Raw genomic sequence first — 25,172 nt, forward strand, 5'->3', positions numbered from 1 at the left:
GCAGGGGACACTGCCCCCTCCCCAGCCCCACTCCCCCTGCGCTGCCTGGCTCTCCCCCAAGTTCAATTTGCAGTAAATCTCTTCAGAGGCTCCAGCTTCTGCTGACTTCACACTTCAGCCACCTCAAAATTTATTTAGGCGCTTGGGGCTGTGCTGCAAACTCTTAATTGTGTCCTGGGCAGAGCCTCCCACCCCATCCCATCTCTGCTGCCAGGGCTGGATCTGTCCATGCCCCAGGACTAGGGGATGGGATGGGATAAGGTGGGATGGGATAAGATGGGACAGGATGGGGCAGTGTAGCCCCAACAGAAGCAACCTTGCTGCAGGACATGCTGCCCTGTTTCTGCCTATGTTCCCCTCTCAACTCATACTGCTCTGGATCACTTCTTGCCAGGGGGACACAGAATCACAGAATTGTCAGGGACCTCAAAGATCATCCAGTTCCAACCTGCCGGCCATGGGCAGGGAAACCCTCACACTAGATAGACATCCCTATGGCCCCATCCCTCCAGTCCCCTTGGACTCTGCAGGACCTGGCTGAGGGTCCCTTGGTCTTTGTTGAGGCAGGAACAGCCCATCCCAGGGGCATCAGTCCTCCTGGTATTCTCCCTGCATCTTCCCTCCCACGGCTCCGTGGGGGGTTTATCCCTTTCGGTGAGGGCTCTGCGTGTCCTCCTGCCCCATTAATCTGTTTGTTGTTTTTTTTTTCTCTACCTCGGCCTCCTGCTGTGCAATAAACAACCTGGAGCCCATGTTTATGGATTCAGCTCTATCAGCAGCTTTCAAACCGATCGCATTTTTACAGCGCCTACACGAGGGTTTTTTATTGTTGCAATCATTTTGCTTTATATACTTCCCTTCTCCCTCCTCCCTGCCAGCCAGAGCTGCTGCACATCCTGGGGACCAGGCTAGTGCCGTGGGGGTGCCACAGGCTCCCGTGGGAAGAGAGAGCTTAGGGAGAGCTGAGTGAAGGCACCCTGATGCCAAGGTTGGACTTGCTTCTCTTTCCTGTGGAAGAGCAGAGCCTTTGGTCCCTGCCACCTTTGCCTCCTCCATGCCAGGCAGTGGAGGCACAGGGCTTTGGGTGCCACGTCAGCCTTGCTGAGATGCTTTGGGAATGAGCAGGGGATTTCTGATGGCTGTCTCTGTGGTGTTTTTCTCCCCAGATGTGGGTGGCCCAGCAGATCCTATTGCACCAACCATCATTGTCCCACCCAGGAACACCAGTGTAGTGGCTGGCACCTCAGAGGTGACCATGGAGTGTGTGGCCAACGCCAGGTATGTAGCAAGATGAGGATGGGGAATCTCCCCAGGGCTGGGTGCTCCCAGCTCCCCCCAGGTCCTTTCCTACCACAGAACTTGGGTCCTGTGGGATGGAGAGAGGTGGGGGGCCCAATGGAGGCTGAGGCTGACTCTCAACATGCTCCTGGCCCCTGCAGGCCACTGATCAAACTGCACATCATCTGGAAGAAGGACGGGGCGCCCCTCTCCAGTGGCATCAGTGACTACAGCCGCCGGCTCACCATCCTCAACCCCGTGCTGAGCGACAGTGGCTACTACGAGTGCGAGGCTGTGCTCCGCAGCAGCAGCGTGCCTGCCGTGGCTGAGGGTGCCTACCTCTCTGTCATGGGTGAGGAGCTGGCAGTGGGCAGCCCAAACCATGTGTGCAATGAGTTGGGGTGGTCTCAGCCCCAGGGCTGAGATGGGAAGCAACAGGGTCATTCAGGATGGTTTGATAGTGGGTCTGGAGGGCCTGAGATGTAAGTCAACTCCCTGCCCATCACTGGGCTTCCCTTTGCAGAGCCACCGCAGTTCATCAAGGAGCCAGAGAGGCACATCACAGCTGAGATGGAGAAGGTGGTGGCCATCCCCTGCCAAGCTAAAGGTGAGCCACTCCCCAGCTGCCCTTCCCGTGCTACTACTGTGACCCCATGCCTAGCATGGCCCTGTCCCTTGCAGGTGTGCCTCCACCTGAGATGGCCTGGTACAAGGACGCTGCCCTTATCCAGCTGGAGAAGCTGTCCCGCTTCCAGCTCCTGGCAGATGGCAGCCTGCAGATCAGTGGCCTGGCCCCCGATGACACCGGCATGTTCCAGTGCTTTGCCCGCAACGCGGCCGGCGAGGTGCAGACCACCACGTACCTGGCCGTGACCAGTAGGTGCCAGCACCCCCTGCCCTGGATGTCACAGTGGGATGAGCCTGGGACCCTTCAGCTGGGCTCCACAGGGTGCTCAGGGACCCCAGGAAACCCTGTTGTGGGGACAAGATCCTCCGTGCCCTGGGAACCGGACAGCTCCAGGCTGAGCACTGGGAAGGGCTTCATTGGGGGGCTGTATGTCTGTCTGCCCCACAGGCATTGCTCCCAACATCACCAGGGGGCCCCAGGACAGCACGGTGATTGATGGCATGTCTGTAATCCTCAACTGTGAGACCTCGGGGGCCCCACGCCCGGCCATCACGTGGCAGAAAGGTAAGGGGGCTGGGGGCACTGAGCTGTGGGCAAGGCTGCCCTCCCAGCCCTGTGGCTGCCCTGCCCGCCCCTGCCTGCCTGCATGCCTGCAGGGCATCCTCTTCGAGCTCCATGGCCACCAGGATCAGTGGCCACTGGGCTTGGGGCACTGGGGGCTAATGAGGCTCCCCCGTGTCACCCAGGGGAGCGTATCCTGGCCAGTGGCTCGGTGCAGCTCCCACGTTTCACCCTCCTGGAGTCGGGCAGCCTCCTGGTCAGCCCTGCGCACCTCTCCGACGCTGGCACCTACACCTGCCTGGCCACCAACTCCCGTGGTGTGGACGAGGCGTCTGCAGACCTGGTTGTCTGGGGTAAGGCACCTGCCAGTGTGCCCATGTCACCCGGCCCTGGCAGCCACCCTGCCTGCATCAGCAGTGCAGGATGGACCCTGCACATCTCCATGGGTGCCTGGGTGCTGCCTCCCACTGTGCATGATGCGGGATGGAGCTCTGTGGGGATGCCAAGGGTGGGCACTAGCATGTGGCCAGTGGGTTTGGATGGATGCAAGCTTGGGCTGTCCCTGGTGATGCCACCCCTGCAGCGCTCTGGGCAGTGCCAGTGACTCATCTTGTCCCCTGCAGCAAGGACACGTATCACCGACCCGCCACAGGACCAGAGTGTCATCAAGGGTACCAAGGCTGCCATGAGCTGTGGTGTCACCCACGACCCCAGTGTGGATGTCAGGTATGTGTGGTGGGGCTGGGAGGGCTAGGGGGGTCTGGGCATCCTCAGGCTGCCTGTCTGCCATCACTGCTGCCTGCATGCCTGGGGAGGGAGCAGGGAGATGGTAGGTGCTGCCATTCCCAGCAGCTGGTGATCCTGCAGTGCCACCTGGTGCCCTGTGCACAGGGATCCCGGCGCACCGGTGGGACCCCGGTCCCTTCTCCTTGTTGGGGGGCTGCAGGGTGCCAGCACTCCTGGACATACCTTACCCTATCACAGGTATGTCTGGGAGAAGGATGGGGCACCACTAAGCCCAGAAAATGGCCCGAGAGTGCGCCTGGACGAGATGGGCACCCTCCACATCTCCCAGACCTGGTCGGGTGACATTGGCACCTACACCTGCAAGGTGGTCTCAGCAGGGGGCAACGACTCACGCAGCGCCCACCTGCGTGTCCGGTGAGACCCCCACTCATCCCTCCTGGCATGCCACACTCTGGGCTGTTCCCCATCCCTAACCACCCACTCCTTCACCCCCCTGTCCAGGCAGCTCCCCCATGCCCCTGAGAGCCCTGTGGCCACCCTCAGCCCCCTGGAGAAACGTGCCATCAACCTGACCTGGGCCAAGCCCTTCGATGGCAACAGCCCCCTGCTCCGCTACATCCTGGAGGTCTCTGAGAACAGTAAGGGGCTGCTCCCTCCTCCCTAGCACCACTGGCCCCAGCTGCACTGGCACTGGGTCTCTGGCATCACCTGGGAGCTGTGGGCAAGGGATGCTGCAGGGACCTTGAGAACCACAGGGCTCAATAGCTGGGCAGGGGGCTCAAGTGTCCCACAGCCCAGGTCCTCCACCCTGCTGGCCCCCTCTCCCCACACAGATGCACCCTGGACTGTGTTGCTGGCCAGCGTGGACCCCGAGCTGACATCAGTGATGGTGAGGGGCTTGGTGCCAGCTCGCTCCTACCAGTTCCGCCTCTGTGCTGTGAACGATGTGGGCAGGGGACAGTTCAGCAAGGACACAGAGAGGTGAGCTGCAGCCGGGGGGTCCTGGGCAGGCTGGTGGCCCTGGGTGCTCACCTCCACCTCATCCCTTGCAGGGTGTCCCTGCCCGAGGAGCCTCCCTCTGCACCCCCGCAGAATGTCATTGCCAGTGGCCGCACCAACCAGTCCATCATGATCCAGTGGCAGCCTCCTCCTGAGAGCCACCAAAATGGTGTCCTCAAGGGCTACATCATCCGGTAGGCACCAGCAAAGGGAGTGTGGGTGTCCCATCCCCAGCATCCCAGGGGCTTGGTGGGGTTGCTGGCAGCTTTGACAACCTCGGGTCCCCAGGTACTGCCTGGCTGGGCTACCCGTGGGCTACCAGTTCAAGAACATCACCAACGCTGATGTCAACAACCTGCTCCTGGAGGACCTCATCATCTGGACCAACTACGAGATCGAGGTGGCAGCATACAACAGCGCTGGCCTGGGGGTCTACAGCATGAAGGTGACCGAGTGGACACTGCAGGGAGGTAGGCAGGGGTGGACAGTGCCTTGGGATTCACCCTAACAGCAACAGGCTGTGGGTGGCAGGAGGATGGGTTTGAGGGTCCCGAGAGAACTGGGATGTGCTGGGGAGCGATGAGCAGGGGCTTCAAGCCAGGGCAGGGTGGACTCAGCCATGGGGCAAATTAAGGCACCAGGGTGGGTGCTAAAGGTCCTGAGGGGCTGGTTCTCAGCCACTGGAGGAGATCTCGTGGAGCTGGAGCTGCTGCAATCTATCGCTTTGTCCCAACAGTCCCCACAGTGCCCCCGGGGAATGTGCAGGCTGAGGCTACCAACTCCACCACCATCCGCTTCACCTGGAACCCTCCCAGCCCCCAGTTCATCAATGGCATCAACCAGGGGTACAAGGTGAGGGATGATTCCCACAGGTCTCCCCAGAACCAGGGCAGGTGGGGTGGGAAAACTCTTTGCTGATCCTCACAAAGTGCCTTGACTCCTCCTCGCTGAAACCCCAGATTTGAATTGGTTCTGGCCTGACTTTTATTTACTGAGATTTAACACTTGCGTGGGCTCGGAGTCTCCCATGTTCTGTAATTATTTCCAAGTTGCAATCAATTCACATTTACATTAATTAAATTGGATGAAAACATTAAACTTGTTTCTTAATCCAATGGAGGAAAAAAAAAAAGGGAGAGAAGTTCAGGAATTTAATTGCCGCTGAACACGATAACCGGAGCAAGGAGGATGTTTAACGTTCTTATTAAACGCCACTTAGTATTTTTGATTAGTATTTTTAGGGCCTAATTAGTGTTTAATTAAGCTTGCTATAGGCTATGGTGCACAATAACCAATTAAAAGGCCCAAACATCCCTCCTAAAGGCAGGCGAGCGGCTGGCTGCGCCTCGTTATCGATGGGAGTCAATCGCGACGCGCAGGCTCCGTATTGGCAGGCGCGGGGAAGCGCTGGCTGAGGGAGGCATCCGGCCTCCCCGGCCCCCCTCATTGATATTTAATCAACTCTGAGTAAATAACGGGAGGCCAGGGGTGCCTGGAGGTAGTCAAAGTGTCTCTGGAGATGTTTGAAACCTGCCTGGGTGTGTTTACAGATGGCGTCAGGTTGGAAGTGACCCTCAAAGGGCATCTTGTCCAACTCCCCTGCAGTCAGCAGAAATGCCTCCAACTGGATCAGGCTGCCCAGGGATACATGAAGTCTGATTTTGAATGTCTCCAGGGGTGGATGGGGCTTCAACTATATCCCTGGGCAATCTGATCCTGTATTTTACCACTCTCATTGTAAAGAACTTCTTCCTAATGTCCAACCTGAATCTACCCTCCTTTGGTTTCAAACCATTGCCCCTCTTCCTGTCACCACAAGCCCTTCTAAATAGCCCTTGCCTGACCTTCCTGTAGGTTCCCTTCAGATATTGAAATTCAGCTCTAAGGTCTCCCTGGAGCCTTCTCTTCTCCAGGCTGAACAGCCCCAATTCTTTCAGCCTGTCTTCATAGCAGAGGTGCTCCAGCCCTCTGACCATCTTTGTGGCCCTCCTCTGGACCCACTCCAGCAGGTCCATGTCTCTCTTGTATTGGGGGTCTAATAGCTGGGCAAAATACTCCGAGAGAGGTCTCATTGGAGCAGAGCAGAGTGGCAGAATCCCCTCACTTGTTCTGCTGGCCATGATTCTTGTGATGCACCCTAGGCTGCCATTTTTCCTGCATGATCTTCTCTGGGTGAGCCTGCCTTGGAATGGGGCACTGGACTCAATGATCTCTGAGGGTCCCTTCCAACCCTACCATTCTGTGGAGGGTGGTGCTTGGGGTACCGGAGGGGACGCCTCATGGGCTCAGCTCTATCTCCCTGCAGCTCATTGCCTGGGAGCCGGAGCATGAGGAGGAAGCGACAGTGGTGACAGTGCGCCCCAACTTCCAGGACAACATCCACGTGGGCTACATGACAGGGCTGCGGAAGTTCGCCGAGTATCTCACCTCAGTGCTGTGCTTCACCACGCCGGGGGACGGCCCACGCAGCCCCCCCCAGCTGGTGCGCACCCACGAGGACGGTACGGGGGGCTCTGCGTTCCCCGCGGTGCACCCTTGCCTGCCTGTGTGGCTCCTGGGGAGGGTGGGAGCAGTCCTGAGGTGGGGAATTGGTCCCACTGGTGCTGCCAGTGGGGATGTGGAATGAGGGTGAAGCTGAGCGGTGGGAAGCCCTATCCAAGGAGAGCCCTCTCCATGCCTCAGTCCTTGCAGAGGTCCTGTGGGTGCTGAGGGCTCCTGGCCCTTGGGTGCATGGCTGCCTGCTGAGCCTGGGGTGTCTTTGGGCAGTGCCTGGCCCTGTGGGACATCTCAGCTTCAGTGACATCCTGGACACATCCCTGAAGGTCAGCTGGCAGGAGCCACTGGAAAAGAATGGCATCCTGACAGGTAAGGGAGGAATGGCAGGTACCCAAGTTCCAAATCAGACCTCTTCCCACCCTGCAGCCTCTGCTCCCAGTCCCCTTCCTACCCCACAGCACCTCCTCCCAGTCTCCTTCCCACCCTGCAGCTTCTCCTCCTGGCCCCACTCAGCTCCTTGGTGTGGGCACTGATGGGGTCTGATGTCCCCGGGGCACGTTTCAGGCTACCGGATCTCGTGGGAGGAGTACAACCGCACCAACACGCGGGTCACTCACTACCTGCCCAATGTCACCCTGGAGTACCGAGTCACCGGCCTCACCGCCCTCACCACATACACCATTGAAGTGGCTGCCATGACCTCCAAGGGCCAGGGACAGGTCTCCTCCTCCACCATCTCCTCAGGGGTGCCACCAGGTAAGTGCAGCAATGCTGAGATGTCAGCAGGCTGCAGGCAGTGCTGGGGATGAGCAGCCAGTGCCACCCACCCTGCTGTCTCCCCACAGAGCTCCCTGGTGCCCCCACCAACCTGGGCATCTCCAACATCGGACCCCGCTCTGTCACGCTCCAGTTCCGCCCAGGCTATGATGGCAAAACCTCCATCTCCCGCTGGCAGGTGGAGGCACAGGTATGGAGTGGCTTGGGGTGGGGGGGTGAGGGGTGCTGGGGTGCAGCTCACCCCACTCCCATCCCACAGATGGGCCAGAGTGGTGAGGACGAAGAATGGGGAGTCATCCACCAGCTGGCTAACAAGCCTGATGCCCGCTCCATGGAGGTGCCCAATCTGAAGCCCTACACCTACTACAGGCGAGTGGCCAGGATGGTGCCACAAGGTCCTCCCCAAGGGGACCGGAGCCCTCTCGCCCCCACTGTGACCCTCCCTCTCTTCTCTCAGTTTCCGCATGCGGCAGGTGAACATCGTGGGCACCAGCCCCCCCAGCCTGCCTTCCCGGAGGATCCAGACCCTGCAAGCCCCCCCAGACCTGGCACCTGCCAATGTCACCCTGAGGACAGCCAGTGAGACCAGCCTGTGGCTGCGCTGGATGGTGAGGGAGGGGATGCAGCTCAGTGAGGTCTGTGCCCATGGGCACAGGGCTCACAGGGGCAGGTGGGAAGCTGAGGTGGGGTGGAGCTGGGCTGGCTGTGGGAGCTGAGGAGTGATGGTGCCTGTGTCTGGGCCCAGCCCCTCCTGGAGCAGGAGTACAATGGGAACCCCGACTCGGTGGGCTACAGGATCCGGTATGCGCGCTCAGACGGGCGAGGGCAGCCAGTGGTGCACATTGTCCACGACCGTGTGGAACGGGAGTACACCATCGAGGACCTGGAGGAGTGGACCGAGTACCGCGTGCAGCTCCAAGCCTTCAATGCCATCGGCTCAGGGCCCTGGAGCCAGCTGGTGGTGGGACGCACCCGGGAGTCAGGTACTGCTGCCCATCCCATAATGCTGAATACCCACCCCAGCTGGATCCAGCCGCTGACCCCCCACTGTCATCCTTTGCTCCAGTGCCTTCCTCTGGCCCCAGCAACGTATCAGCAGTGGCCACCACCTCCAGCAGCATGCTGGTCCGATGGAGTGACATCCCTGAGGCAGACTGCAATGGCCTCATCCTGGGCTACAAGGTGAGCTCCTACCCCAGCCCTATGGCCTGCCAGCCTCATGTGGCTTTCCCTGGGAGGAATCACCCTGCAGACTGCCAGGTCCCTGCTTGTGCCACCTTCAAGAGATGGTGCCTAGTCGTGCCAGACCTGGGGAGTCCAGGGGGGTCCCAGGGGCTGTGGCACCACCCACCCATGTCACACAGGGTCTGTTGCAGGTGATGTACAAGGAGAAGGACTCGGACACAAGTGCCCAGTTCTGGCTGGCAGAGGGCAATGCCTCCCGCAGTGCCCAGCTGACCGGGCTGGGCAAATACACCCTGTATGAGATCCGTGTCCTGGCCTTCACCAGGATCGGTGACGGGGTGCCCAGCTGGCCCCCCATCCTTGAGCGGACACTGGATGACGGTGGGTAACAGCACCTGGATGGGCAGAGAGACCCAAATGGGTTATGGAGTCCCCCGGGTGCTTAAGGCCATCCCATTCCATCCCATCCCTGTTCCCTGAGGTGATCTGTTTCCCCCCTGCCTGGGCCACCCAGGGCTGCCATCCTTAGGGGACAGGAACTGGCACTTCACATTCACTTGGTGCCCTCCTCACTGAAATCCATCTCTCCCCTCTCCAGTGCCTGGACCCCCTGTGGGGATCCTTTTCCCTGAAGTGAGGACCACCTTGGTGCGGCTCATCTGGCAGCCACCTGCGGCACCCAACGGCATCATCCTGGGTAGGTGGGGAGCTGTCCCAGTTGTGCCATGCTGGGATGCTTTGCAGATAGATGCAGAGCTCCCATAGAAGCAGAAATCAATATGAGAGGGCAGAGACCATCTCCTGAGGTCCTCCAAGCTTCTTGGAATCAATTGCCCCCAGGCCTGGGGTTCCTTCACAGCAGGCTGTGCTGCATCCCTAGCTGGGTGTGAACTTTCCTGTGCAGGTAGCCAAAAACCTCTCATTGCTAGCAGTATGGGTGGGCAGGGATGGAGGAAGGAGGCATGCATGGGGGGAGAACAGGGAGAACAGTGTGGACATCCAGACGCAACTCATCTGGATGCCTTTCTGTGTGGCCTGCCCTGGGGTGATCCTGTTTTGGCAGGGGGGTTGGACTTGGTGATCTTCAGAGGTGCCTACCAACACCTACCATTCTATGATTCTATGGTGTCCCCTCCACTACCCCACTGTGCACTCCCTTCCTTGCAGCATACCAGGTCAGCCACTGCCTCAACACCACTGCAGCCAACGCAGCCAGCGTGGAGGTGCTGGAGCCCAGTGCCCGGCAGTACACAGCCACCGGGCTCCAGCCCGAGGCCACTTACCTGTTCCGCATCACGGCACAGACCCGCAAGGGCTGGGGCGAGGCAGCTGAAGCCCTCGTGGTGACCACGGAGAAGAGAGGTAATGGGGTGAGGTCAAGCCCATGGTGGGGTGAGGGGGCTGTGCATGCCCGTGGTGTGCCCGCAGTGCTCCCAGCCCCTTGTCTCTTCCAGACCGGCCGCAGCCCCCTGGGAAGCCGCTGGCGCAGCAGGAGGAGGTGCGAGCCCGCAGTGTGCTGCTCTCCTGGGAGCCTGGCAGTGATGGGCTCTCCCCGGTCCGCTACTACACAGTGCAGAGCCGCGAGCTGCCCGACGGCCAGTGGGCACTGCACTCTGCCTCCATCAGCCACAATGCCACTGCCTTTGTGGTGGACAGGTGAGCCACGGGTTGGTTCTCAAGTGGTGCCAGGGAGATGAAGGACTCTGCTTTGGGTTCAGTTACACAGAATCCCGGAGTCCTAGATTGGCAGGGGTTGGAAGGGACCTCTGGAGGTCATCCAGTCCAAACCACCTGCTAAAGCAGGGTCACCTAAAACAGGTTGCCCAGGATCATGTGCAGGCAGGTTTGGAATCTCTCTGGAGAGGGAGACTCCACAACCTCTCTGGGCAGCCTGTTCCAGTGCTCCAACACCCTCAGAGGAAAGCTTTCCCTCGTGTTCAGATAGGACCTGTGTCTATTGTCACTTGTCCTGTTGCTGGGCACCACTGAAGAGAGCCTGGCCCCATCCTCATGACCCCTGCTCTTTAGATATTGATAAGCATTGAGGTGATCCCCTCTCAGTCTTCAGGTCTCTCAGCCTTGCCTTGTCAGAGATGCTCCAGTCCCCTCATCATTTTTGCCACCCTCTGCTGGACAATGCAAATGCTTGCAGCAGGGTTGGGAATCACCAGCCAACGGGCCCTGCAGGAGGGAGGGTGGCACATGGATTCATCCACCAGCCTCACTATCACTGCCCACTTTGCTTCCATCCAGGCTGAAGCCCTTCACCTCCTACAAGTTCCGTGTGAAGGCAACGAATGACATCGGGGACAGCGAGTACAGCGAGGAGTCGGAGTCACTCACCACCTTGCAGGCAGGTCAGCACAGGCTGGGGCATCCCCTCATATCCAGGGCATTTCCCTGCCATGCTCAGGCATCTCCCTGTGGCTGGGGCTTCTCTGAAGCCTCACCACCTTCTTCTCCCTGACAGCCCCTGAGGAAGCCCCCACCATCCTCTCCGTCACCCCCCACACCACTACGTCGGTGCTCATCCGCTGGCAGGTACCATCCTCCCTGCTTGCAGATTGTCACAGGACCAGTCACCCACCTCCTTGTGAGGTGGCACCAAGGTGTCCTGGGGACAGACATGTTGGGGTGCCAGGGAAGCCCCCAGGTCAGAGCAGCCTCTCGCTCTGCTCCCCACACAGCCCCCAGCTGAGGACAAGATCAATGGGATCCTGCTGGGTTTCCGCCTCCGCTACCGCGAGCTGGTGCACGACAGCCTGCGCAGCTTCACCCTGCGTGGCATTGGCAACCCTGGCACCACCTGGGCTGAGCTCACCCGTGAGTGCTCGTAGTGCCACTGAGCCTGGGGACATGTAGCTTGGGGGGTGACCCAGCCAAGATGGGTGGAGGACATGGCAGGGCTGCATCCTGTACTCCATGGCCTCTCCTGGGTATCAGCCTGGAGCTGTAAGGGTCAGACCACGGAGCTGCCACCAGCCCCTTGATGCCACCAGGTCCATGACACGCTTAATCTGCATTGTCAGTGACTCAGTCCTGCTGTCCTCAGCCCCCATATCCCTGTAGCACAGGTGTCCACATGTCTGCATCTAATGTGGGTGTTTGCACCTAATGTGTCTGTGACATCCTGCTGTGTGTCTGAGTGTGCTGCCATCCTCAGAACCTGAAGGGAGTGGGGTTCCAAGATCTCTGGGAACAGCAGGGGAAGGATTGACTCAGCCAGAGTCAGACCCCCATGGAGACCCCGATGCTCAGACCTGGCTCATGCCACTTAAGCAATGGGGCTGGAGGATGGAAAGGCTTCTTGGTGCTGTGACAGCCCTGTTGGCACCTGCAGGTGGCAGGACCCTTGCAGGGGACCCCTGGTACACCCCAGGTTGGGTTATAATGCTGGAGTGAGTGCTCTAAGGTGGGAGCCCTCCCATGCTGTGTGTGGAACTAACCAGTTTCCTGCTCTCCCTGCCCCCTGCCACCCAGCTGTCTACGCTGTGCACAACCTCAGTGAGGTCTCCCTCACCCAGTACGAACTGCACAGTAAGTGACTGCTCCCCGTGCCCGTCCTGTGTGTGTGTCCTCCCCACTGTCACCCCCATGTGTCCCCTGGGACCCCCACACCAGTGGCCACAGGGAAGGCTCTGCTCACCCCTTCTCCCTTTTCCTCCAGACCTGAACAAGCACCGGCGCTATGAGATCCGCATGAGTGTGTACAACGCGGTGGGTGAGGGTCCCCCCAGCCCCCCCCAGGAGGTCTTTGTGGGTGAAGCTGGTGAGTCTGTGCTGGCCCTGCCTTGGTGGGGGCTGCCCACAGCTGGGAGCTGCAGGGAGGGGGGCCCCACTGCCCTTGTACCCCATGCTTGTGCAAAGAGAAGGCAGTGGTGCCTGATGTCGACAGGGGCTTTGCCTTGTCCTGGTCCCAGCAGGGTTGTGACACTGTCCCTTTCCTTTGGCACAGTGCCCACTGCTGCACCACAAAACGTGGCTGTGCAGGCAGCCACAGCCACGCAGCTGGATGTCACCTGGGAACCACCACCTGTCGAAAGCCAGAATGGGGACATCCAGGGCTATAAGGTACGGCATGCTATCACCTGGGTGGGTGACAGGGACACTGGGTGCCTGGGAAGGTTGGGCTCCTGGGAGGTACTGTGTATGTCGGTGGGAAAGGGAAGCCGGGGGAGGTGCCGCGTGTCCATCCCAGCGCTAAGCGGTCAAGAGGCGGCAGGTGGCGCAGTTGGTTCTCGAATGCATCCGGGATGCTGCCGGGATGCTGCCGGGATGCTGCTAGGATTCCCAGTCCTATGCTTTGGGCACCTCTTCGGCCACGTCCGTGATGGTTCTTCCTTCTCAGCCACATCCTTTGATGGCTCAAAGGTGATCTCAGGGCACTTGGTCTGCTGAAAAGTGGTGCTGGATCCTGAGCCAACTGCATGTGGGTGTCATGTCTGATTCCCAGCACAGCCTGGAATCACCCTGGAAGAAAGATCATTCCTTCCCCTCTGGCTCAGCACCGGGCTGGCACTTTGGCATTGGGGCTTAGCAGCCTGGGCAGGGCTTTGTGGAGTGTTTAGGCACAGCAGAGGGCCTGGGGAAGGTGAGATGGGCTGAATCCATGCATCCCCACACCCCCTGCTCCTGCTCCTGCTCCTGCTCCTGCTCCTGCAGATCCACTTCTGGGAAGCCCAGCGGCAGAATGAGAGTGCACGGGTGAAGACCCTTTTCCTGCCTGAGAGGGGAGTGAAGCTGAAGAACCTGACTGGCTACACCTCCTACTGGGTCAGCGTCGCTGCCTTCAACGCTGCAGGAGATGGGCCCCGCAGCACCCCCGTCACAGCACGGACGCAGCAGGCAGGTGGGGCCCGTGGTAGCCCTCTGCTCAACACAGTCCCCTGGGGAAATATCTCTGTGGGTCTAGCTCTGGTGACGTCCCTGGGTGATGTTCCTTCATCCCACCCTGGCTCCAGATCCTGCAATTTTGAGCAGAGACCCTCCCTAGGCTCAGCACAGAGTGTGGGTTGTGGGGGGACATGGAGGTGAAGGTCTTGTCTGAGTCTTGGTGAGGATGAAGGTCTCAGGAGGAGAGACAAGGAGGAGACTCATACCCCTGGCTGCACTCAGTGATCCAGTGGAGGTGGGGACATTGAAGGGTGGCATCAGGATGGTGTAAGATGGTGAGAATGAGTGCTGCAGCCCCATTAGGGTAGAGGCAGGGATTGCGGCTGGCTTGGTGCCTGGAGTGCCCCTCAGGAGTACTGAGCTGGCCCCTGCCACCCTGCTCCTCATAGCCCCCAGTGCCCCTGGATCCATCCGGTTCAGCGAGCTGACCACCACATCAGTGAACGTCTCCTGGGAACCACCACCACTGCCCAATGGCATCCTCGAGGGCTACAGGCTGGTCTACGAACCCTGCATGCCTGTGGACGGTGAGGGCACAGTGGGGGCACCGTAGGGAGGCTGGGGGCACTGGGGGGAGCTGGGAGGGCTCCGTGAAAGACCCGGCTCAGCCTCCATCCCTGCAGGTGTCAGTAAGATCGTGACTGTGGACGTGAAGGGGAACAGCCCACTGTGGATGAAGGTGAAGGACCTGGCTGAGGGTGTGACCTACCGGTTCCGAATCCGGGCCAAAACCTTTGCCTATGGGCCGGACGTTGAGGCAAACATCACCACGGGGCCTGGGGAAGGTAGGGGGGGATGTGCAGGATGCTCTGCCAGGCTGAGGGAGGAGATGGGCTGGGGACAGTTCCCCCGGTGCCACTGAGGCTGCATGCCACTTTGTACTGCCGTGCCTCCAGCTCTGCTCTGGGTCCCCAGGTGCCCCTGGCCCCCCTGGTGAGCCCTTCATCTCCCGCTATGGCTCAGCTATCACCATCCACTGGTCAAGTGGGGACCCTGGCCAAGGGCCTATCACCAGATATGTCATCGAAGCTCGTCCTTCAGGTACTGCAGCTCCTCTCTGCTTTCCACCCCCACCTTGATACTGGCGCTGCCTTGGGTTCAGGCGAAACTGAGGCAGGGAGTGCTGACCTCTCCCAGGCCGCCTGACAGGTTGGGCTGGGGGTTAGGATCCAGGTGTCTGCTGTGGCAGCCATATGCTGGTCCACGAGGACCAAGTGGACACTGACTGGGCTGATGGAAAGGGGCTGGTGAGTTGTGGAGCAGCACCAGTCAGATCTGCTGTTTTCATGGGCATGGAGATCCTGATGCTTCCCCAGCAAGGCAAGGGGGTTCAAGGGGTTCCAGGGCTATTCCAAAATGAGAGGGCCCTGCTCCTGTACGGGCAAGGTCAGGCAGGGCTGGTCACCAGGACTCCCCATCCCCATGGCAAGGAGCCAGCAGGCACAGCCACACTGTGTCCTGCAGCCCCAGGTAATGATTTCTGCCTGCCACAGAGACCACAGCTCTGATGATCATTAATAGATCACTAATGGGGATCGGTGCAGCTCCCCATGTGGAGGTCAGCACCTGGGAGGGAAGCCCCTCACTCCCATGAGCACATGGGACTGCCAGGGGTGCTACAGGGCTGTGGTGGGAGCAGGTCCCCAGGGAGCTGCTTTGGCCTGGTCTGTGAGGGGGGCAGGTGATCGATCAGCTCTGTACATCACTGTGATTTGTTAATGATGCTGCCACAAGCGAGCTCTGTGCCTGCTGTGGCCAGGAGGGCCAGGCAGACAGTGAGGGCACATGCTGCTGGAGGCAGGGAGATCAGCCTCTCCTCATGGGGAGTCCCACAGAAATGGTCCTCACCTCCCAGGCCACTTCTCTCTTCCAGATGAGGGGCTCTGGGACATTCTCATCAAAGACATCCCCAAAGAGGTGACCTCCTACACCTTCAGCATGGACATCCTCAAGCAGGGGGTCAGCTATGACTTCCGTGTCATCGCTGTGAATGACTATGGCTATGGGACCCCCAGCACGCCTTCCCCCTCCGTGTCAGGTAGCCAGCAGTGGCAACACGTGGGTGTCCTCGTGGGGATGCTGTCACCCCTGTGCTGGAGGAAGAGCCCCAGCACTGCTCTGTTCCCATGGCCCATGCTGAAACCCACATCCTTGACCCTGCCTAGCTCCTACAGAGCCCCAAATCCTTCTGCCAGCAGTGCCTACCAGTGTTCCCCTTGCAATGCCTCCTGCTATCCCCCTTTAACCAGCTTCCTGATGTCAGTCCAGGTCTCACAAATCTTCCCAATGCAGCCCCATGCCCTGCAGCAGAATCTTCCCATCTGCACTGGTTTGCCCCCCACACCCCTCTTATCCTTCCTGCTGTGCCCCAGCCCAGAAAGCCAATCCGTTCTATGAGGAGTGGTGGTTCCTGGTGGTCATCGCCCTGGTAGGGCTCATCTTCATCCTGCTGCTTGTCTTTGTGCTCATCATCCGTGGGCAGAGCAAGAAGTATGCCAAGAAGTCCGACTCAGGTGAGCACCAGGGGTGTGGTGGGTGGTGCTGGGACCCTCTGGGGTGCCAGCTGTGGGGTGCAGATCCTTGACCCTTTCAGAGTCTCCCTGCCTGCCATTAGGGTCTGAGCAGGGTGATGGGAGCCTGCCTTGGGGCACAGCTCTTCTAGAGACCTGGTGACATTTGATAAAGATGCTGTGGGCTTCCTGGAGAGTGCTGGGAGCTCAAGATTAAATAACTGACTTGTCCTGTTGTCAGCTGGGGAGGCAGGGCAGCGCAGGGGCTCGGCAGAGGTCACTGGGATTAATCAAACACAGCTCTGTTTTCTTAGCTGTATCAAGGGCTCAAATTGTGGGGAAAATCCAGACCTCCTCGTTAAGCAAACAGAGCTGCTGAGCCGGGAACCAGAGGCGACGGGGCAGGGCAGGGTGTGAGCTGAGGCAGGCAGGCTCGGCACGGCTGGTGACACTGGGCACGGGGCTGTGTACCTGGGACTGGCACCTCACAGGCATCCCTAGGCTGTAGTTTCTCCAGTGCCAGAGCTGGCACAACCATCCCTGGGCCATTATCTAGCCTCCACTGTGCTGGGTCCAGACCCCTCCATGCTGTGCTGCCAGGGGAGGGTGTGGGAGGAGGCTGAGCATCCCACCCTACAGGGAACGGCTCCAAGGCGACAGCCCTGAGCCATGGTGAGATGGTGAGCCTGGACGAGGGCAGCTTCCCAGCCCTGGAGCTCAACAACCGGCGCCTCTCAGTCAAGAACTCCTTCTGCAGGAAGAATGGCATCTACACCCGGTAGGGACCCCTCTCTGCAGCCCCCTCCCTGGGCAGGGGGGAGTTTTTTTCAAATCATTGTGCCCATCCCTCCGTTGTGCACTTGCCATGGGATGGGCATGGGGCTGGCACCCTGGGGAGGTTATGCTGTTCTGCCTGTTGTGCCCCCTGCTGTGAGCTGCAGCCTGGATGTGCTGAGAGCTGAACAGCCTGAAAAAGGAATCCCTGAATGCTCATGAGCCATGGGCAGGGTCCTTGGAGGAGGCTTGGCATGGCTCAGGTCTTGGCTGGGCTCATTTCTATGTGGCACAGCCCCAAGGGGGAACCTGTACTGATCACCCACCTATCTCCAAGGTCCCCACCACGGCCCAGCCCTGGTAGCCTCCACTACTCAGATGAGGACGTGACCAAGTACAATGACCTGATCCCTGCTGAGAGCAGCAGCCTGACAGAGAAGCCCTCCGAGGTCTCCGACTCCCAGGTGACCACCTAGGGCTGCCTATGGGGATGGGGACGTGGGACAAAGGGACATGAGGACAGGATGGATGGTGCTGGGAGCCCTCCCTGAGTGTCAGCCCTACCACTTTGACCACCATGTGATGCACATTTTGGAAAAGCAATGCTGGTCCTGCTCTCCTGACCCCTCCTGCTTTTTAGGTAGCAACATCCCCTGTGACTTCATGGCACAGAGCCAGAGTGAAGTTGGCACAGCCCCTGGCCCGTGTGCTGGGATGTGGCACCGCAGGGGACCCCCAGGGCTGCTGAGGACAGGGGACGAGAGGGCAGAGGGGTTGGGGACTGTGCTGCTGCCCGGTCGCTGGTGGCAACGGCCGTGGCTCTGCCAACCCCACAAAATGGCATCTTTGTCTCCTCCGGGAGAAACGGGCAGCTGTGGCCGGGCAGGAGTGTGGCTGTGGGCAGCTCCCAGGGCAGGCAGCTCTGGGGAGGCCACAGGAGCATAGTCTCCAAGACAGATACTGGGTGGCATCTGAAAAGTGGAGGCTGAATCCCAGGAGAAGGTTCTTGGGGGGTCCCCATGGCTGTCCCCAGGCAGGAGGGGGACCGGCCCTGGGGGGTCCCTCATTGCTGCCTGCCTTGGCTGTTCCTTTGCCTTTGCACAGCAGATGCCGGCTCCACTCCCTCCTGCCTGAGCAGGACTTGAGTGGCTTTTGAGGAGCTGTGAAGAGCGGCGGGGGCTGGTGCTGGCACGGAGCAGCTTCCCCGCCGCCCTCAATGGGCCCTTTGTGCAGGGCCAGGGGAAGCTGAATCCAATTACCAACAGCGGGGAGGCTGGGCCGCCCAAAAACACCCTCCCTGGCAGCCTGGGAGGGGGGCATCAGAGCCTCGAGGACCCCCCCCTGTGGGGCCCCAGGATCCTGCAACCCTTTTGTTTGAGGTTTTGTTTTGCTTTAGCAAGAGGCAGAAATCACCCCAGTGGTGCTGCAGATGTTCCAGCTCCTAAAATCTTTTGGGCCATGCCCACCAGCATCCCCAAAAAGAGCCACCAGGGTAGCTCACTCTGCTTGCGGGGCTTGAGAGTGATGTCCCCTACCCCACGCTGACCCTCCCCATCCTGTTTTTTCAGGGCAGTGACAGTGAGTACGAGGTGGACCCAGGCCACCAGAAAGCGCACTCCTTTGTCAACCACTACATCAGTGACCCTACTTACTACAACTCCTGGCGGCGGCAGCAGAAGGGCATCTCACGGGCGCAGGCTTACAGCTACACCGAGAGCGACTCGGGGGAGCCTGACCACACTCCCCTCTCCAACAGCACCTCCACGCAGCAAGGCAGCCTCTTCCGCCCCAAAGCCAGCAGGACTCCCACCCCCCAGACCCCTGCTAACCCCCCCAGCCAGCCTGGTACCCTCTATCGCCCCCCCAGCAGCCTGGCTCCTGGCTCCAGAGCTCCCATCGCTGGATTTTCTTCTTTTGTTTGATATTTAAACAGAGGCAAAAACAACCAGAAGGGGGGGGGGGGGAGGGGGGGAGGAAATAGAAAATAAGAAAAGAAAAAAAAAAAAAGAAAGAAAAGCCCCAAGAAATCAAGGAAAATGAAGATAAGCAGCGAGGGAGAGAGGAGGTGGAGGAAGCAGCCCCAGGGATGGCAGCAGTGCCATGGGGGGAAGCAGTGCCAGGCTCTGTGCCATGGTGGGTGTTTGGCTTTCTTGGCAGTGCCCAAGCTAAATACCCAGCACCTTTCCTGGGGCTGGGGAGCAAATCCCAGCTCCTCTCCTTGGCCAAAGCTCTCTGCGTTCTGGACTCCTCAGCTGAGATGGTGCAGGAAGGTTTGGGCTGCCACAGGATTGCACCGAACTTTTCCATTGGCAACTGCTGTGGCTGCCCCTCAGCTGCTGCCAGCCTCGTCAAAGTCCCATGGGTGCTGCTGGGCTGGGTGCAGGGGCTCTCACTGTGCCAAACCCCAGCCCCTCTGCCAGCCTCCATTTGCGGCTCCCCCAGGGCATGGGGACAAACGGTGACACAGAGACTCTCAGCTGCAGAGGGGAAGAGAAGCTCTGCTGATCTTAGAACCTCTGGACATAAAACCCCCACCCTCGACCTCCCAGCCTCTGGGAGAATGGGGCAGACACCATGCCAGGAACCTGTGGGACAATTCATTCCCCCTCTCATTGGTGTTTGGCCCAGCACAGCCGCCCCAGGACTTGAACCCCAGGAGAGCCCTGCCAGGGTGCACATGGTGCTGATGTCCCCCTCCCCAGTTTTGCAGAGGCTCTGGCAAGGGCTCTGACAGGACAATGAGGTGACCACAGCCACCCCTCTCACTTCTGGTGGTTTGTTTTTTTTTTTAAATGGGGTTTTGTGCAGAGGCCAGGGAGCATAAGGGGCATACAGGGGCAGCGGTGCCTGGGTGGATCTGGAGCTGTTTTGGTGGTCTCTGCATAGCAAAACCCCACAGTGCCTACTGGTGAGTCAGGCACCAGCCTAGCAGGGCCATGGTGCCCAGGCTGAGCTAAGGAAGATGCCAATAAACAGCCTGAGGATCAGCTCGTCTTGCCTCTGTGTCACCCTCCTGCAGTGGAGAAGGGGCTGGCAGGATGTGTCTGTCTGTCCTGATGCCCTGGCTGGGCTTGTGTTGGCCCTGTGGTGCCAGGAATAGAGCTGGGCAAAGGGTTCTTGGGGCTGTGTTGCCAGGATACACCCAAGATAGGACCCAGAACATTCTGGGGAATGTGGTGTCCATATCCCTTTGTGTTTCCATCCTCTTGGGGTCTGTAGCTGGACAAAAATGGGACTTGGTGGTGGGGCAGGGGAGGAGGGAGATGACCTCACTGAACCAGGTGCTTTCAGCATCACCAGCCCCACATCAGCAACATCTGAGGCAGTTTCCAACTGCCCTCAGTACCTGCTCTGCCCTTCAGGCCTGGCAGGAAAATCCAGGTGATGCACCTGGGATTCATCACCCCCCTAGCAGCTAAGAGCATGAGACTGGGACAAGGGCTGGGGAAGGCTCAGAATGCTGGCAGCGCCAGCAAAGCACTGGCAGCACCAGCAAAGCACTGGCACCTGCTTCCGTGGCCAGGGGCTGTTCCCTTGCCAGGGGCTACAAGGTCCTGGGGCTGTGGGATCTGCATAGACTCCACTGCTGGCACATCACATGCCCAGACCCTCATCCCAGTATGGGAAAGAGTCTGGGGCTGCATTTGGGAACCAGTTGGAGCTGGGGATGTGTAACCCAGTGCCATGGTCCCACTTCACTCAACCCGTGGGCTGGAGAGACACTGCAGTGGCATCACTGCCAGGCTGTGGCCACTGGCAGAAGCTCTGTCCCCATCTTGGCACATCACCACAGCCCTGGAGCCAGAGAAGAGGGCGTTTCTGACAGGTGACTCATCTGACCTATTTGGGAGCTGGTGTTGAAGGGAATGCAGCACCCAGGGGTGTCCATCACTTCTCTGGGCAGCAAAGGGAACCCAGACACCCTGCTTGGGCAGAGGTGTTTGTATGGAGGTAGAGATGGGGTCTGTGTTTGGCTGGACAAATCCTGTCCCTTGTCTGCAGCCTGGCTCCAGCCCCAGGCATCCCAGCTTGTGCAAGAGAGACCTTCCTCCCACCAGGGCTGGGACATGGAGACGCCAGAGACAGACACCGGGCGGAGCAGGTCTGGGGAGTTGAGCAGCACAGGTGAGCTCCCTGTGTGAGGGATGCTCCTTGTGCAAGGGACACTCCCTGTGCAAGGGATGCTGCCCTCCAAGCAGGGCATGTGCCAGCCCCTGTGAGCAACCATGACCCAGGAAGCACCATCACAGCCCCTGGGCATGTCCTTCATTGCAGGACAGTGGGATGCAGGTCCTGGGAGGTACCATGCATGGGGGTGTGCCTAGGCTCTGCTCATTCACCATGGCCCAGCTCATCCCTGGCTGTAAGGAGGGGAAGCCAGAGGGTGAAGCAACATCTATGGCAGGTTTGGAGCTGGTGCCATGCCAGGAGAGGAAGCTGCTGGTGCAGCTGTGACCAGAGTGCCTGGGGCCCTGTGGCAGCAGCAGTGGCCAAGCCAAGGTGAGTCCTTTGTGCTCGTGGTTTCCCACAGCTGAAAGATACAACACCCGAGGAAGCAGAGGATCACACATCCTGGTGAGACAGCAGGTTCACTCTCTGCTCCCCAGGGAACCTCCTCAGGACAGTCAGTGGGCTGCACGGGGCATGAAGCCTAGTGTGGGCACAGCAGAGATGGGCCAAGTACTAGTGGCACTAGCAGGAGCCCTCTCTTCCCTGTACTGCCTCACTTTCCCCATGGCAGAGATGTAACTGGTCTGGCTGGGCCCATAAGGGAAGCTGACATGCTTCCTGTCACCTCTTTCCCACCTCAGATTTCACCACATTGCTGCCACAAGTGGCTCTTGCCAAAAATTCCTCCTGCCACCCCAGTCCTTCCAGGCAGGTCTGAGCTGCCTGTGCCCAATTCCACTGCTGCCTGCACTGCCAGCTCTCCTGGCTGCTCTGTGCAGCAGCCAGGCAGGGCGAGCTGTCGGCAGCAATCAGTCCCTGGGGACCAAATTGTCCTTGACGTCTCTCCCGACCGCTGCTTGGTAGTGGCCTGCAGTCCTCCCAAGGGTAAAGCACTGCTTGCTTATCAGGTGATAAGCCAAAGCAGGGCAGAGGGGAGAGCTGCAACCCCAGACCTCACTCGGTGGATGGGGCAAGCAGGAACGGTTCCCATTTGCTGCCCCACATGTGACTGGGAGATGTTTTTGTGCCAGAAACAGGGGTGGTGGCCTGCAAAGCTGGGCTGAATTCTGTCATTTCTTTTTTATTTCTTTGTTTTGGAGGAGTCAGGTTTGTTTTCTAGGTTGAGATAAGCTCAGGCAAGGAGGAATCAGAGAAAAGAAAAATGCTAGGTGTGCAGTGGAGGAGACCAGCCCTGCAGCCTGGGCTCTTCCTTTCCTCCATATTTCTCCAGTTCCCTGCCAGCTCTCAGGGCAGAGCCAAGTGTCCCCACCTTTCCCCTGCCTTGGGCCACAGGGACAGGGACAGCCTGTCCTGCCATGCCAGGGGCTAGATGGGACTCAGCGCATCCTCAGAGCCCCATGTGCCCCAGGCCCTGCTGCCTCCTTTGCTGTGCCAGCTTGCGAAGATCACTGCACAGGCAGAGCTGCTCGTGGCAAGGATGGCAGCAGAGTCCTCCTGGGATGGCAGGGAGAAGAGAGCAGCGAAGAGAGAGGACCCAGGTCTGTGCACCCACAGGCTTGGGTGCCCAGCACCCTGGCCCAAAGTGTCCCTGCGCTGAAGCTGTTGCAGGGAAGGGGTTTTCCATGGGTGCTGCCAGCCGTGGTGGATCCTTGCAGCAGCTGCGCTCCAGGTGGGATCCCTGCGGGAAGCTGGGCAGGCACCAGTTGTGGGAGCCTGTTCCCTGGCACTGCCAGCCAGGGGAGCACTCCAGGTGGGAAAGGTGAGTGGCTGCATGGAGAGCCTGCCTGCAGCAGGCTCTGACCTGTGTACAGCTTGTGCTGGTGCTCACCAGTGTGCCCAGGGGTGTGGAGGTGCCAACATGGTGCAGTCCTGCCAGCGTGTGCTGGTAAGATGAATAACTGTTCACCCCTGTGCAAACAGCAGGGGGAAGGGGTGAAACCATGCATCTGTGGGTGCAAACTGGTGTCTGTGGGGTTGGTAGGGGTTCTTGGGGAGGTTTTTGGCAGCAGCACTGGGGCTGGAGGAAGTGGGGAGGTCTATGGGGGCAAATGAACCATTCCTGCACCCTGGGATGTCTGGATGGTGATCCTCACACCCTGCTGTGGAGGTGGAGCTTGGGGAAAGCACCCACCTCGCTTGGCAGCTTATCCTGCGTGGCCAAGGCAGCATTGGCAGACAAAGCTGGCAGGCACTGGCAGCAGGAGGAGGGGATGGTGCTGCCGGGAAACTTGGGCACTTCTCCCTGCCCTGCTTTTCAAAGTGCTTTTCAAGCCTTTTCTTTTTTTCTTCTCCGCTTTCTAAAGCTGCTGAGAAGCAATAAAAGGAATCAGCAATGGGTTCAGGAAGGGTGGGAGGGCTGCAAGGACTCGCTCTTGCGCTCCTGAGGCTCTCAGCACCCCGACCTCACTGCCTTCTCCCCAAGGCTAGATCCAGTCCTGGGGCTCAGCGTGGCCCAAGCTGCCACAGAGGACAGGGAAGGGGGCCTGTCTCTCTCAGGCAGTTTTTCAAGTTGAGTGGGTGCCTGCTCTTCCCAGCCAGAGTTAGGCCAGCCCATGGGAGCCTTCTCTGCCGGCTCCCACCAGCCAGCTGATGATAATCCCTCCTGACTGTGCTGTCACAGCCGGCACCATGCTCCCGTGACAGCATCAGGTGAGGTGAGCAGCACTGCACGGTGCCACACTGGCCTTCAATCAACGCCTGCTGGCCCCACATGAGTGGGTAGAGCTGCTGTTAGGGGTGCTGGCAAACACTCCTCCTCTTCCTCACCCACCAATAAACCACTGCTGAGTCCAGCAGTGGCTCCCAGGCAACCCCTGCTCATCTGTGGGCATGAGGCTGCACCTCCTGCCTCAGTTTCCCCACAGGGAAAGCAAGGAGAACAAAACCTGCTGACCACACCTGCTATGGAAACAGCACTGCTGTGAGCCAAGCAAACATGGCCTGGGAAGCAGCCTGGAGGCATTGGCGGAGGTGGGGAGGTGTTGGACACCAGGCTGGTGGACAGAGGCTGTGCCCTGGGTGATTTGGTCCTGATGCTCAGCCCAGCAAAGCCTCTCCTCTGTGTCACTTCCAGCATCTCCACAGTGCCTCACTTGCCCCCACTGCCTCCATGGTTATGTCGCAAGTGGCTGCCTGCCCTTCTCATGGTGGGAAGTGTCTGCAGCAGATGAGCCATCAGAGCATCCGGTGCTGCCCAGCCCTGGCTGCTGCTGCAACCACAGACCCTGGGTTGGTGGCACCAATCTGGTAGAACTGGGGGAACATAGGAACAGAGCTTCTTGCACCCCTGACATGAGAAATCTTTGTCTCCCTGTGGCATTGTGTTGCAGCACTCAAGCCCCCAGAGTCACACAGCTGAGGCATCCCAAGACCCCACTCACCACCCCACACTCCCCAACCTGGCTCCTTCCACCAGACGCCACCAGATGCTCTGGAATATGCAAGAAACGCCGCATTAGGCAGATTGGGGATAATCTCATCTCCCCCGCCCCTTTCCTCCCACAAAGGTCTCCTTAATCCTTGAGAGAGGCTCTGCAGCCCTGCACTCTCCCTTTCAGCCCATCTCCAGCGAGATGGTGGCCATGGTGGTCCCACCATCGTGTCCCAGCCATGGTAGCCCTGCCATCACATCCCAGCCAAGGACCACCCAACCACCCCATGGCCTGGAGGGGCCTCACAGCCCCCTGAGGTGGATGGAGCAGTGGGGATGGCTGGTGACAGGGAGCTGGGGAGTGGTGGTGGGGGAGTGTGGGTGCTGCAGCCTCATGGATGTCACAGTCATGAGTGGAACAGGGCCACAGTTGCTGGTCTAGGGTTGAACCTGCCTTGCCCTGACGTTGCAGTTCGGCTCTTAATTCCCCTTAATTAATTAGAGTCGGTCACATCCCCCTTTGTCTGCCAGAGCTGCAGCCAGCCCGTGGCTCCGCTCCCGAAGACCCCACTCGGGACCCCTTCGGAGGAAGGAGATCTGGGACTCCCCACTATCGCAGACCCCCACACCTCGCCCAGGGGGACTGGAGGACCCCAACAATGACTCTACTTCGGGGGACACAGCTTCATCCCCACACATCCCGCGGGACACACCCGGGACCCCCACGGGCGGGGCCGCGCCCGGGACAAGAGTTGCCTCTCCCCCCGCCCCACTCGGGTTTGAATGGAGGGTGTGGGGGCTGTCCTGTGACGTGGCACCACAC

General features: G+C 59.6%; 1 protein-coding gene across 1 annotated transcript in view; it reads left to right on the forward strand.

Moving 5' to 3' along the window:
* The window catches only part of SDK2 (sidekick cell adhesion molecule 2), a 50,847-nt gene extending 32,077 nt beyond the window's left edge, over positions 1-18,770 (forward strand). The window contains exons 6-45 of the mRNA XM_054394081.1: positions 1,167-1,278; positions 1,440-1,630; positions 1,802-1,885; positions 1,960-2,154; positions 2,354-2,470; positions 2,653-2,820; positions 3,091-3,193; positions 3,452-3,628; positions 3,716-3,852; positions 4,048-4,195; positions 4,267-4,407; positions 4,502-4,683; positions 4,950-5,065; positions 6,519-6,714; positions 6,980-7,078; positions 7,274-7,465; positions 7,555-7,676; positions 7,746-7,855; positions 7,944-8,094; positions 8,232-8,469; positions 8,553-8,668; positions 8,863-9,052; positions 9,270-9,368; positions 9,839-10,033; positions 10,126-10,327; positions 10,925-11,028; positions 11,142-11,212; positions 11,359-11,494; positions 12,152-12,208; positions 12,339-12,440; positions 12,627-12,742; positions 13,334-13,520; positions 13,954-14,091; positions 14,188-14,349; positions 14,480-14,605; positions 15,438-15,602; positions 15,937-16,077; positions 16,714-16,852; positions 17,186-17,312; positions 18,417-18,770. Coding sequence (XP_054250056.1) covers positions 1,167-1,278; positions 1,440-1,630; positions 1,802-1,885; positions 1,960-2,154; positions 2,354-2,470; positions 2,653-2,820; positions 3,091-3,193; positions 3,452-3,628; positions 3,716-3,852; positions 4,048-4,195; positions 4,267-4,407; positions 4,502-4,683; positions 4,950-5,065; positions 6,519-6,714; positions 6,980-7,078; positions 7,274-7,465; positions 7,555-7,676; positions 7,746-7,855; positions 7,944-8,094; positions 8,232-8,469; positions 8,553-8,668; positions 8,863-9,052; positions 9,270-9,368; positions 9,839-10,033; positions 10,126-10,327; positions 10,925-11,028; positions 11,142-11,212; positions 11,359-11,494; positions 12,152-12,208; positions 12,339-12,440; positions 12,627-12,742; positions 13,334-13,520; positions 13,954-14,091; positions 14,188-14,349; positions 14,480-14,605; positions 15,438-15,602; positions 15,937-16,077; positions 16,714-16,852; positions 17,186-17,312; positions 18,417-18,770 — 5,906 coding nt within the window. The remainder of the gene's footprint in view (positions 1-1,166; positions 1,279-1,439; positions 1,631-1,801; positions 1,886-1,959; positions 2,155-2,353; positions 2,471-2,652; positions 2,821-3,090; positions 3,194-3,451; positions 3,629-3,715; positions 3,853-4,047; positions 4,196-4,266; positions 4,408-4,501; positions 4,684-4,949; positions 5,066-6,518; positions 6,715-6,979; positions 7,079-7,273; positions 7,466-7,554; positions 7,677-7,745; positions 7,856-7,943; positions 8,095-8,231; positions 8,470-8,552; positions 8,669-8,862; positions 9,053-9,269; positions 9,369-9,838; positions 10,034-10,125; positions 10,328-10,924; positions 11,029-11,141; positions 11,213-11,358; positions 11,495-12,151; positions 12,209-12,338; positions 12,441-12,626; positions 12,743-13,333; positions 13,521-13,953; positions 14,092-14,187; positions 14,350-14,479; positions 14,606-15,437; positions 15,603-15,936; positions 16,078-16,713; positions 16,853-17,185; positions 17,313-18,416) is intronic.
* Positions 18,771-25,172: the final 6,402 nt, after the last annotated feature.

Source organism: Indicator indicator, chromosome 29 (assembly GCF_027791375.1).
Source record: "Indicator indicator isolate 239-I01 chromosome 29, UM_Iind_1.1, whole genome shotgun sequence".
Lineage (NCBI taxonomy): Eukaryota > Metazoa > Chordata > Aves > Piciformes > Indicatoridae > Indicator > Indicator indicator.